The following is a 12,863-nucleotide window of genomic DNA, read 5'->3' on the forward strand; positions in this document are numbered from 1 at the left end:
TAACAAAGAAAGCTTCTTGTGAAACATAGGAGACCATAAAGGCCAATATTATGATCATGAATCAACTAGAAGCCCTTAAATATGATTTGCAGTTGTTTTTGCAGCTGACAAGAATACCACAGAGGAGAACTGGGAAATATATTTTAATGTTTTTGTAACACTTCAGTAAACAGCAGCAAACACATAACACAGCTCAATTTTTCAATAGAGCAAAATTATTGCTTTAAATAGAAGATGAAACTGTGTAAAATTAAGTACTTATGGCTTTTAATATATCAAAAAGTAAAGAGATCCAAAACATTTTCTTTCAATTAATAATCAAGTTTAATTAGCCTGATCATTATATTCCCTACACTTTTCAGCAAAGTTTGAACAGTATATGTGCGTCTCATCCCTATAGATTTTTGAAACTATTGTTGCTATTAAAGTCCAATTTTTAAATAGGACTTGATTGCTGCAAAATACTCTTAACCCCATTTCTTTAAAACCTAAAGGGCTAACAGTTTAATTTGAATATTCTATCACAAGTGTAATATTTACTGAGTATTTAGTGTATCAGCTTAAACATTCCCATGCATCTGTACTTTACTCCATAATATATCCATACTTGCTTTGTTAAGAAAATAATGCTTTAGAGTCTAGACCCTTACTACATAGAGTGTGGTCCCTGGACTTCTGGTCCAGAAGCATAAACATCACCAAGGAGCTTGTTAGAAAGTAGCATCTCAGACCCCAACCCAGAGCTAATGAATCAGAATTGGCATTTTAATAAGATGCCCACATAATCTGTAAACATATTTAAAACACTGTTCTTAAACACATCCTTTATTCAAATGCAACTCTCTAATTGGTTTCGTTTCTGACTTCATTCTTTCCGTATTTGCTCCCAACTCACTTAAAAAATATCGGCAATTCCTTCATCACTTTTCTGGCTCTTCTTTGCCCTAACCCTACTCTTTCCACTGAGTAAGTTCTTAAATCTCTCTCTGATTTTAATTTTCTTATACACTGCCTAATTGTCTTTCTATTCCTCATTTCTAAAGTTTCTCCAGCACTGTCAAACTTGAGCAGTCATACAGTCTCTCAAGTTCTTCCTGGACATTGCAATACGAACTAAAAACACTCTTTCTGCAAATAAAGTTCAGGGTCCTAGCTTTCTAGATTTGCTACCTTTTTTGCAACTCTGTTCCCACTCACTTTTAAGCCAACAAGTTTGTTTATTTAGGAGATCTTTAGGTTTAATTTGCCATTCCCCCAATGTCATACCAGCAGCAGGAAATACAGTTCTAATATCAAAGAACATTTAAGTGGGCAAACCAAAGTTCGCTTGTGCAAACAGATTCTGATAGATAATATGTTATGGGTGTTAATTGTTTAATTGATAAACTGACATGGAAATGTCACATGGAATTACTGCTATGGAGCTTGTACAACTACTAATTTACATCTAAATTTATATTTTTCTTTCTCCTTAAATAATAGAACGTTCAAACAAGACAGAACTAATGGTTTTAACAGCCTGACAATGCTCATGAACTGTTTAAATAATATAATTTTTTCTTTTTGGCCATGCCACATGGCTTGCAGGGTCTTAGTACCCCGGCTAGTGATCAAACCTGGGCCCTCAGCAGTGAAAGCATGGAGTCCTAACCACTGGACTGCCAGGAAACTCCCTAAATAATACAATTTAAAAGTCACAGGCAAAAATTAAAGAAAAACAAAAAGCAACAATAAAAAAGTATGCAGTATTGCAATGCAGTATTATAAAACTTTAAAACTGCCAGCCTATATTCAGTGTTAACCCACACCTGCATACATATTCCCACAAAAGGCAGAGTACTGATTCCATAATCACGTAATCAAACCCACAGAGGCAGGGAATTCTCTGGTGGTCCAGTGGTTAGGACGTGGGCTTTCACTGCCATGGACCCCAGTTTGATTCCTGGTTGGGGAACTAAGATCCCGCAAGCCTAGTGCAGCACAGTCACACACACACACACACACACACACACACACACACAAAATCCGTGAAGGCAATTTTGTAACAAACAGGCCTATCTTCATTTGATTAAAAAAATCATTAATTACAGTGAATTAAATGACAATTTTATTTAAAATGTAATCTAATACATAGGATCAAAATGGCGGAGTAGGAGGACTTGCACTCACTCCCTCTTGCAAAAGCACTGGAATTACAACTAACTGCTGAACAATCATTGACAGAAAGACACTGGAACTCACCAAAAAAAGACACTCCACATCCAGAGACAAAGGAGAAGCCACAATGAGACGGTAGGAGGGGCGCAATCGCATTAAAATCAAATCCCATAAATCCTGGGTGGGTGATTCACAACTGGAGAACAGTTATACCACAGAAGTCCACCCACTAAAGTGAGGGTTCTGAGCGCCACGTCAGGCTTCCTAACCTGGGAGTCCAGCAACGGGAGGAGGAATCCCCAGAGAATCAGATTTTGAAAGCCAGTGGGATTTGATTGCAGGACCTCCACAGGACTGGGGGAAACAGAGACTCCACTCTTGCAGGGCACACAAAAAAGTGTGCTCACCAGGACCCAGGGGGAAGGAGCAGTGACCCCATAGGAGACTGAACCAGACCTACCTGCTGGTGTTGGGGGGTTGCCTGCAGAGGTGGGGGGTGGCTGTGGCTCACCGAGGAGACAGGAGCACTGGCAGCAGGGGTTCTGGGAAGTGCTCACTGGCGTGAACCCTCCCAGAGTCTTCCCTTAGCCCCACCAAAGAGTCTGTGGGCTCCAGCGCTAGGTGGCCTAAGGCCAAATGACCAACAGGTTGGGAACACAGCCCCACCCATTGGCAGACAAGCAGATTAAAATTTTACTGAGCTCCACCCACCAAATCGGATTAAAGTCTTACTGAGCTCTGCCCACCCAGCCCTACCCGCTATCGGTCCCTCCTATCAGGAAGCACCCAGGAGCCTCCTAGAGAGCTTCCTCCACAAGAGGGCAGACAGCAGTATCAAGTGGTACCAGCAGTATTTCGTCTTGTGGAACTGAAAACCACAGCCACAGAAAGATAGAGAAAATGAAATAGCAGAAGACTTTGTACCAGATGAAGGGACAGGATAAAACCCCAGAAAAACAACTAAATGAAGAGGAGATAGGCACCCTTACAGAAAAAGAATTCAGAATAATGATGGTGAAGATGATCCAGGACTTTGAAAAAAACACTGGATGCAAAGACTGAAAAGTTTACCAAAGACCTAGAAGAATTAAAGAGCAAACAAGCAGAGATATGCAACACAATAAGTGAAATGAAAAATACACTAGAAGGAGCCAATGGCAGATTAACTGAGGGAGAATAGCGAATAAGTGACGTGGAAGACAGAATGGTGATAATCACTGATGCGGAAAAGAATGAAGAAATAAGAATGAAAAGAACTGAAGACAACCTAAGAGACCTCTGGGACAATGTTAAACGCACCAACATCTGCGTTATAGGGGTCTCGGAGAAGAGAGAGAGACAGGACCCGAGAAAATACTGCAAGAGATTATAGTTGAAAACTTCCCTAACATAGGAAAGGAAATAGCTACCCAAGTCCAGGAAGCGCAGAGAGTCCCAGGCAGGATAAACCCAAGGAGAAACAAGCCAAGACATAGAGTAGTCAAATTGAAAAAATTAAAGACAGAGAAAAATTATTAAAAGCAACAAGGGAAAAACGACAAATAACATACAAGGCAACTTCCATAAGAGTAACAGCTGATTTCTCAGCATAAACTCTGCAAGCCAGAAGGGAGTGGCATGATATATTTAAGGTGATGAAAGGGAAGAACCTACAGCCAAGAATACTCTACCCAGCAAGGATCTCATTCAGATTCAACAGAGAAATCAAAAGCTTTACAGACAAGCAACAGCTAAAAGAATTCAGCACCACCAAACCAGCCCTACAACAAATGCTAAAGGAACTTCTCTAAGTGGGAAACAGAAGAGAAGAAAAGGACCTACAAACACAAAAACAAAACAATTAAGAAAATGGTATTAGGAACAAACATATCGATAATTACCTTGAATGTAAATGGACTAAATGCACCAACCAAAAGACACAGACTGGCTGAATGGATACAAAAATAAGACCCATATATATGCTGTCTACAAGAGACCCACTTCAGACCTAGGGACACATACAGACGGAAAGTGAGGGGATGGAAAAAGATATTCCATGCAAATGGAACTCAAAAGAAAGCTGGAGTAGCAATACTCATATCAGATAAAACAGACTTTAAAATAAAAAATGTTACAAGAGACAAGAAAAGACATTACATAAAGATCAAGGGATCAATCCAAGAAGAGGAGATAACAATTATAAATATAAATGCACCCAGTATAGGAGCACCTCAATACACAAGGCAAATGCTAACAACTATGAAAGAGGAAATCGACAGTAACACAATCATAGTGGGGGACTTTAACACCTCACTTACACCAATGGACAGATCATCCACACAGAAAATTAATAAGGAAACACAAGCTTTAAATGACACAATAAATCAGCTTGAGTTAATAGATACCTATAGGACATTACATCCAAAAACAGCAGATTACATGTTCTTCTCAAGCGCATATGGAACATTCTCCAGGAGAGACCACATTTTGGGTCATAAATCAAGCCTTGGTAAATTCAAGAAAATTGAAATCGTATCAAGCATCTTTTCCAACCACAATGCTATGAGATGAGAAATCAATTACTGGAAAAAAAAATGTAAAAAACCAAACACATGCAGGCTAAACAATATGCTACTAAATAACCAATAGATCACTGAAGAAATCAAAGAGGAAATCAAAAAATACCTAGAGATAAATAACAATGAAAACACAATGATCCAAAACCTATGGGATGCAGCAAAGGCAGTTCTAAGAGGGAAGTTTATAGTGATACAATCCTACCTCAAGAAACAAGGAAATCCCAAATAAACAATCTAACCTTACACCTAAAGAAACTAGAGAAAGAAGAGCAAACAAAACCCAAAGTTAGTAGACAAATTGGGACATTTGTAGAGACGTGGATGGACCTAGAGACTGTCATACAGAGTGAAGTGAATCAGAAAGAGAAAAACAAATATCATATATTAACACATATAGATGGACTATAGAAAAATGGTACAAAGCAACCGGTTTGCAAGGCAGAAATAGAGACACAGATGTAGAGAACAAACATATGGACACCAAGTGGGGAAGTGGGGAGCATTGGGGGGGAATGAACTGGGAGACTGGGATACCAAATTGTACACTCTAAATATATGCTGTTTATTGTCTGTTAACTGTATCTCAATACAAGTTCTTAAAAAAAAAAAGTAATCTAATACAAAAAACAAAATAAAGAATTATGTTAAAAATTTACCTCACTTTCAAGAAAGAAAAGAACCAGCATTCTAATAAGGTTCCCATTCGGACTGTTCCTCCCCCTCCTCTTTGCTAATGCTTCTTCTGCTTGTGGGTCATGTCTGCTAAACAGCCTGGAAATAAGTAACAAAACAAGAATATAAATTCACATGGATATGAATTTTAGTCTTTTCTTTCAATGTATAAGTTATTTGGGTTAAAAAAAGAAAGTATCAGAGATCACGTTACTGATTTGTTTCAATACAAGTATGTAACTGATGTTTTTATAGGTCAAAAAAATGGTTAGATCTGAACAATTTCATACAGTTCAACCATACATAAAGTATAAAAGAAAGCTTTTTTACTGATGACTAATCAATGTTCAAATCTTTATGAAAAATATAAACTTTTTATTCTGTATGATAGATACGAAAGCATGTAATTTTAAATAGAGTTCTATTTTCTTAAATATTCATTTTACAGTCAAGTAATTATAGAATTTAACCAAGAGCTCCAGCAATAATGGTAAAAATTCATACCTCTAATTATGATTTATTTCTTCCCTTATTTTCTGTTTATTAATCTGTTCCTAGAAACAGTATTCAGTAAAATGAAATAAACATTAAATTTATAAAAATACCACTTAGTGGCAAAACTTCTAAAATATGGCAAAGAAATGACTTGAAAATTTTAATTTGCTAAGAAGACTTATTCTAACAAAACTTAAGGACTACTCAAGGTGCCTTATTCCCAGGTATTGCTCTAGGTAACAGGGATATAACAGTAAACAAAGACAAAATCCCTGTTCTCACTGAGCTCTCACTCTAGTGGTTGGAGAGAAACAGTGGATCAATATATACCACCTCAGGTGTTATAAGGAAACACAACGGGGTCTAGGAATAGGGATACAGAGTGTGCTAGTTTAGACATGGAACTCATAGTAGGCCTCTCAGATGAGAGGCTAAATAACCGAATAAAATAAGAAAAACTTCACGTGACATAAAATATAAACCAATTTCAAGCAGAAAATGAGTTATAGGGAAAATGAGTATTTTTGGAGGGAAGGGGAAAGTATATGGTGGAGATATAGAAGACTAGAGTATTATCTTGAAGCTGTATCTGCACAGCTATCAGGCTGTTTTTTTATTTTAAATAAATTTATTTATTTATTTTATTTTTGGCTGTGCTGGGTCTTTGTTGCTGCACGCCGGACTTTCTCTAGTTGCAGAGAACAGGGGCTACTCTTCCTTTCGATGAGTGGGCTTCTCATTGCAGTGGCTTCTCTTGTTGCAGACCATGGGCTCTGGGTGCGCAGGCTTCAGTAGTTGTGGCCTGTGAGCTCTAGAGCGCAGGCTCAGTAGTTGTGGCACATGGGCTTAGCTGCTCCGCGGCATGTGGGATTCTCCGGACCAGGGCTCAAACCTCTGTCCCCTGCATTGGCAGGCGGACTCTTAACCACTGCCCCACCAGGGAAGCCACAGACTGGTTTAAGAGGAAGTTTTGTTTATTTGGGTGGCTTTCAGAGGCTGGGGCGGGGGGGGGGGGGGGGGGGTGGGATTGGAAAATATGAGAGTCCTTTATACTAAAATGTACAAATTTAAATAATTGCATTCACTGTATATAAGGCACTGAGTAATTAGCTTAAATTACATAATATTAAAATGTCAAATTTTCAATGACATTAAAATATTCATTTCAGATATATTTTACCAATATTTGGATGCTTGGTATAAAGCTTAATACGCTAGACTGAAAAACAGACTAAGTGTATGTGTATGCACCCTTTAAAAAAAAAACAAAACTTAACCATGCAATTCTGGGATTACTCTAGATTTTTTAAGATTTCAAAAGTTAAGATTTAAATTTAAAAGATCACAATATTCAATGGTGGGAAAATGCTGAAAGAGATCATTAAGAATCAAAAGTTCTCAAACTGAATATCTCCAGCGCAGAGGCATAAAATAAGCTTATAAAGTGAAGCTTACATTTGCTTAGGAACTGACTTCATTTTCACAAAGAAATAAAAAATAATGGAGGCTTACACTTGTGAATTTTTATGTAAAACATTACAATTTAAAAAATTTTTAGCAAGTGTTTCAAACTTAGAAAATACAAACAGATAAAGCTAGATATATCCAAGGGCTCTTTCTGATTCCAGTTTTGCCAGTTCATGGCCTCTATTCTGTACATAACCAACCTTTTTAGTCTATCTTTTCTTTGAAACTATAGAAGCAACAAATTCTTTCTAAAAAACACAAAGGTTTTTGAAAGGTTAAGTAGAGAAAAGAGACTAACTAGAATATTATAAAAAAGGAAGGGAAGTTAAGACTACAGTATACCCTTGATATTTGTGACAGACAACACCTCAAGATAAATATGGAAACAGCACTATTCTATATTAGCCAATGATGTCAGTGTCACTGGCAAATTCAATATCTTATTTTAAAAGTTATGCCTGAAAATTCTGACTTTCTTCCTTGCTTTCATTACTAGCATGCACTACTAGCCAGCTTCCCTCTTAAAGAAAGATTTTTCACGTAGAAACAACTTTTTCTCACTTTGAGAGGTACCAACTAAATAAAGAGCAGTTTGTGGTTGCAGCACCAAGATGCTGATGCTAGATGGAGGGCCAAGTCTGCTCATTATCAAGGTTAATCATCCATGTGCAACAGTTGCCCAGTGCATGATTTACATCTGTGCTTACCATAATTACAGATTGCTACATGTAATGGACTTCTGAGTTCACCTGTCAAAGTCACTAAGCCAAATCTATGAACAAAAACAAAAACAAAGCAAAACATCCCCTTGCCCAAGAATATGTTTATATTTTAAGAATGAATTAATCTATTAATAAATTATACAATATATACAGTAGGCTATGATCAAAATATATTTCATAAGAATGTTTACATTCACAAACTCTCATTAGCTGTATACTTTGTCAAAAAAATAGATGAGATTTTGCTTTTAAACTGTAACTGCATATATAATTTTCAGCATTAGTATGGAGTGGTGGTTAAAATAATCCTCATCCTAATAGAAAGGATGGGAAAAAAAAAGAAAATCTGGGAGGCATTTTGAAGATAATTTTAGATTACCAATATTGAGAAGGTAAGATGAGAACTCAGAATTTTAAAAGAGAAAAAAAAATTGGTGAAATAAAATATCAATTACTTAGGGGAACCTTTATAAATTACAAGCACTTCCCCTTTCTCCACTCACACCCCTAGCTGACTAGCTGAGAATCATCGTTTTAGATTTCAGGTCAAAGGAATATGTCACAAGGGACATCATTCACAGGGATGTAATTCATGATGTGCATGTAGGCTGTGAGAATATTACAGCCCCCAGAATTTGCAATGGCCACTTCTAGCACTGTTTTCAGTCACTATTACTTTCTTTTACTAACTATAAAGCAACAACAAAATAAAATACGAAAGTTGAACTTGGTTTCAAAGAGAATTGACTCACTTTTTGTGAAGGAATTCTCCAGCTGCCACAGCAACAGGGCGATGTGCTGAGTACACCAAGTGGTAAACATTTTCACAGTCTTCATTGGAAAGAGCTTCTTCACTTCCGCTGAAAAATTCAGAAAGTAACACTGAGCCAAAACAAATGTTTACTGTTAGTTCTACCTTTAATAAAATTTTGTAAGGTTCTTTATAGAAGCTCAAGGCATACTGACTTTATTTTTCTCTCTTTTCAGTCTGACTTTGAAAATAATATATCTCTTTAACTATAAAAGACACTTCATTGTTACATAAAATTCAGAAAATACAGATAAAACAGGAAAATAAAATGTCCACATTTCTTCCCATACATACCTATAGACAATGACTATTAATACCTTGGGATGTATATTAGCCCAATTTAGCTCAATTTCTTTAAATGTGTGGAAGTTTTTTGTTAATAGGCACTGGTCATATATTTGCCTGCTTCATAGAGTTAAATTATTATTATGCTATATAACTCTTTCCAGAATTGTCTATTTTAAATTATACTTTATCACAATATTTATAATACTATTAGCTCATCTTTTTTTATATAAAATGGATTCGCTAGTCATAACCACTCCTCCTTCCTAACACAAATTTCCCACCTTTCTATTCATGTATTCTTGAAGTTTGAACCTTTTCTTCATTTGCTAGAATGTATCTTTAAGTATTTTTTTTCCCAAAGAGGGAACATCTACTTCCTGACTATTAACATGACTAGAAAGATCTGCTGGGATTATAGATTAACGACTAGATGACGTACAGAGTTCTTGGGCGGTACAGGTTCTTGACAAGATGTAGGGGTATAAACTCATTCCCCAGAATTCAATCCTGGAGATGCCTCAGAGGTTAGGAGAAGATTGAGGGATCTGACAAATAAATATAAATTAGAATGACCTTTGCAGCAAAATAAGGTAGTTACATCATAGTATAAGGGAGAAACTTTAGTTCTGAATGAAAAAGAGCTAGATATCAAGGATGGGAGATAGATTAGAGAAGCATTTTCTAAGTACACTTTTTTTCCCCTCTCAACAAGGCCTAAATTTCAACCTCTTCACTTAATTATATGTCTATCAGCAGCTCAATTAGCTAATACCCTCAGGATAAAGTTAAACTCATTGGAAAAAAAAATTTAACAAGATATCTCAGTAATCCAAGCTCATAAGTGAAAGAAAAATAATCTATACCGAAAGAAGAATTAACAGATGGAGAGAAAAAGAATTTAAAGATGGTATAACAGGATGTTAAAGGTGACAACTTGTTTTGGGAAGTTTTGGTAGAGAGCCCACAAGCCAAGAAAAACAAGGCTAGATCATTTCATGCAATGCTATAAGAGACTGGAGCGGCAGTTTTGTGAACCTCAGCTCATTACTTACCAAAATAATATATAAGTAGAAATCAGGAGACTGAACAATATAATGAGCAGAAATTCATACTTCCTCCACATCTCCTTTAGGCCACACATGGAATACTTAAAGGGAGGCAGCCTGGATAGTTTTAAAAGACATTTTGCCCAACAAGACCACCTGTAGGGCAAGCAACTCAAACAGAGGAAACCTGAAAGTCAGGCGTTGAGTCAGGAAGTAAATAGCTAGAGGAGGCACTGTCCGCTCTGGGGAACCACTGTCACAAATGGGGATGAGACAGGAGGGATGAGACAGGAGGGAAAGGGGCAGGACATAAAACACTACATAATGAAGAAGGGGAGTAACTATTGGGATGCTGGACAGGCTAGAACCAGCTGAAACCAAGGTGACTTTGAGAATAGTCATTATACTTTCATTGAAATACTAAAAATCACACGCTCTTAACACCAAGACAGTTCTAAGGAGGACCATAAAAGGCCGAAAAGTAGGCAGTGGCCCAATTCTTGGGAAATCCCCACCCTTCCCTGAAAAAGCAAGAATATTCCTCCTACTCATTAGCTTATGAAATTACTTAACCCATAAAAACCTATGATCCCATGCCCCTAGGTGGATCTCACTTTCCCAGAGGACCCTGTATCCTGGGGCTGCATTCTGCCTACAGAATGTGTATCTCTCTACATAAACCTGCTTTCCCTTTACTATGGTTAGCTTCTGAATTCTTTCCTGCGGGAAGCCAAGGACCATCACTTGGAGGTCCATCCTAAGGATTTCTGTGGGTCCCAGGATGACATCTCCCTCTCCTGCAACAGGGAGAGCTCTCTGAGGAATCCATAAAAGGACCAATGTATCTAACGAATTATGTCACCTGACACAGTTGGAGGGCCATAATTATACTTTTTGAATAAGATATGATGGTTTGAAAATACTCTTTAAAGGAAGTAAATTAGCTCGAAAAGATAATATTGGAGGAGTCTATGAGAGAATTACTCTTCTTGGAAGTAAGGGGAGAAGTAATATCACAGCAAAGTTTACTCCTGTCTAAATGAGCAATTATTGAAACTAAATTAAAAAAACAAAGCACACACACACACAAAAGTAAAAAGTAATCCTTAACAATAGATTTTAAACTCTAGACAATTCCAATGAAAAAGATGAGTGGGTGGAATGTGGGTATTTTTTGTTCAAGGGAAAGACATTGAAAAGCTTGTGAAATTTACAAGTAAACTATAACGAGGGGGCCTAATATTTTAAAATAGAATTGAAAAGGAAAAAATTCTTCATAAATGACAAGGAAGAATGAGATGTAAGGATAAAGTGAATACTACCAGAAGATGTACAAATCATGAATAGAGAGGTACTGATCAATATACTCTGAAGTGTACCAAGCAACAACCTATATGGAAAGATAAATGAACAGTAGTAGTTGAAGACTTTAACAAATCCTTCTGAAAAAGCAGACAAAAATAAGCAAAGGTATAGATAACCTGAATGATACTAAATAAATTCAGAGTAATGAATATAAATACATAACTATATACACAACATAGATATGTACTGTTTTTAAACATACTTAGAAAATTCAGAAAACTGACCGAAACACTCAGAACATGCTCTCAAATACTACAATAAAATAGAAAGAACAGCTTTAAACAATCTGATCCAGGGAGAACAAAAATTACTACCAAATAATCCATGATTAAACTGAAAATCATAAAGGTAATCAAAATACTTATCATTGATTATCTATGAAAATATTCTATGTCCAAATTTTTAGGAGACTAGTAAAGTAGTACTTAAAGGTATATTCATTACTTAAAATATGACTATTCAAAAACAAGAAACAAATAGCTAAAAGAAGCTAGTTCTTTGAAAAGAACAGTAGGGTGGACAAACCGCTGGCATGACTAATCAAGAAAAAGAGGATACAAATAAAATGAATGATGAAAAAGAGAAATAACTAAAGAAATAGTAAAGTTTTATGAATAAAAATATAAACTATAAAACAAAGTTGAAAACTGTGATAAAACTGATATATTTTAAAAAGCTTATGAAAAGCCAAAATTAATGCAAGAAGTTAACTTAAGACACACAACCACTGAAGAAGTAGAAATGGTAATCAAAGACCTTCTCCTCAAAAGAAACTTAGAATTGACACGGCTTTAACAAAAAGAATTCTCTCAAAATTTTAAGGAGGAATTAATCTCTGTCACAGAAAATTTATTTCAGGACAGAAAAAGGGTGAGCAACTACTGAAGATATTTTACAAACAGTATATATATAAAACCTTGATTTCAAAGTTGGATAAAGAACAGAAAAAATTATATCAAATTTACACACAATACAGATGTGAAAATCCTAAATAAGATATTAAATATAACACTGCATTTAAATAAAATACAATGTGAACAAATATGTCATGTTCAAACAGGATTTATTCTAGAAATGCATGGGTGGTTTACCATTAGACAAATCTACCAACTTCATTCCAGGCTCATCAGTGTATGAAAAGAAAATCCCAGAAAACTGAGAATACAAAAGAACTTTTATCATATCAAAAACATATCTGAGAAGTTGCAGAAACAAAGAACTTTAGATGCCTTCCTAGAACAAGAACAAAAAAAATCCACCATCAGTGACACTTTCATAGTGC

At 36.1% G+C, this 12,863-nt stretch overlaps 1 protein-coding gene across 4 annotated transcripts in view; it reads right to left on the reverse strand.

The window, feature by feature from the left end:
• STAG1 (STAG1 cohesin complex component) overlaps nt 1–12,863 on the reverse strand; it is a 401,388-nt gene that overhangs the window by 83,287 nt on the left and 305,238 nt on the right. For all 4 annotated transcript variants that reach the window (XM_057738186.1, XM_057738184.1, XM_057738185.1 and 1 more), the window contains 2 exons: nt 8,824–8,931; nt 5,372–5,486 (listed from right to left, as the gene is read on the reverse strand). In XM_057738186.1, coding sequence (XP_057594169.1) covers nt 5,372–5,486; nt 8,824–8,931 — 223 coding nt within the window. The remainder of the gene's footprint in view (nt 1–5,371; nt 5,487–8,823; nt 8,932–12,863) is intronic.

Source organism: Hippopotamus amphibius, chromosome 6 (assembly GCF_030028045.1).
Source record: "Hippopotamus amphibius kiboko isolate mHipAmp2 chromosome 6, mHipAmp2.hap2, whole genome shotgun sequence".
Lineage (NCBI taxonomy): Eukaryota > Metazoa > Chordata > Mammalia > Artiodactyla > Hippopotamidae > Hippopotamus > Hippopotamus amphibius.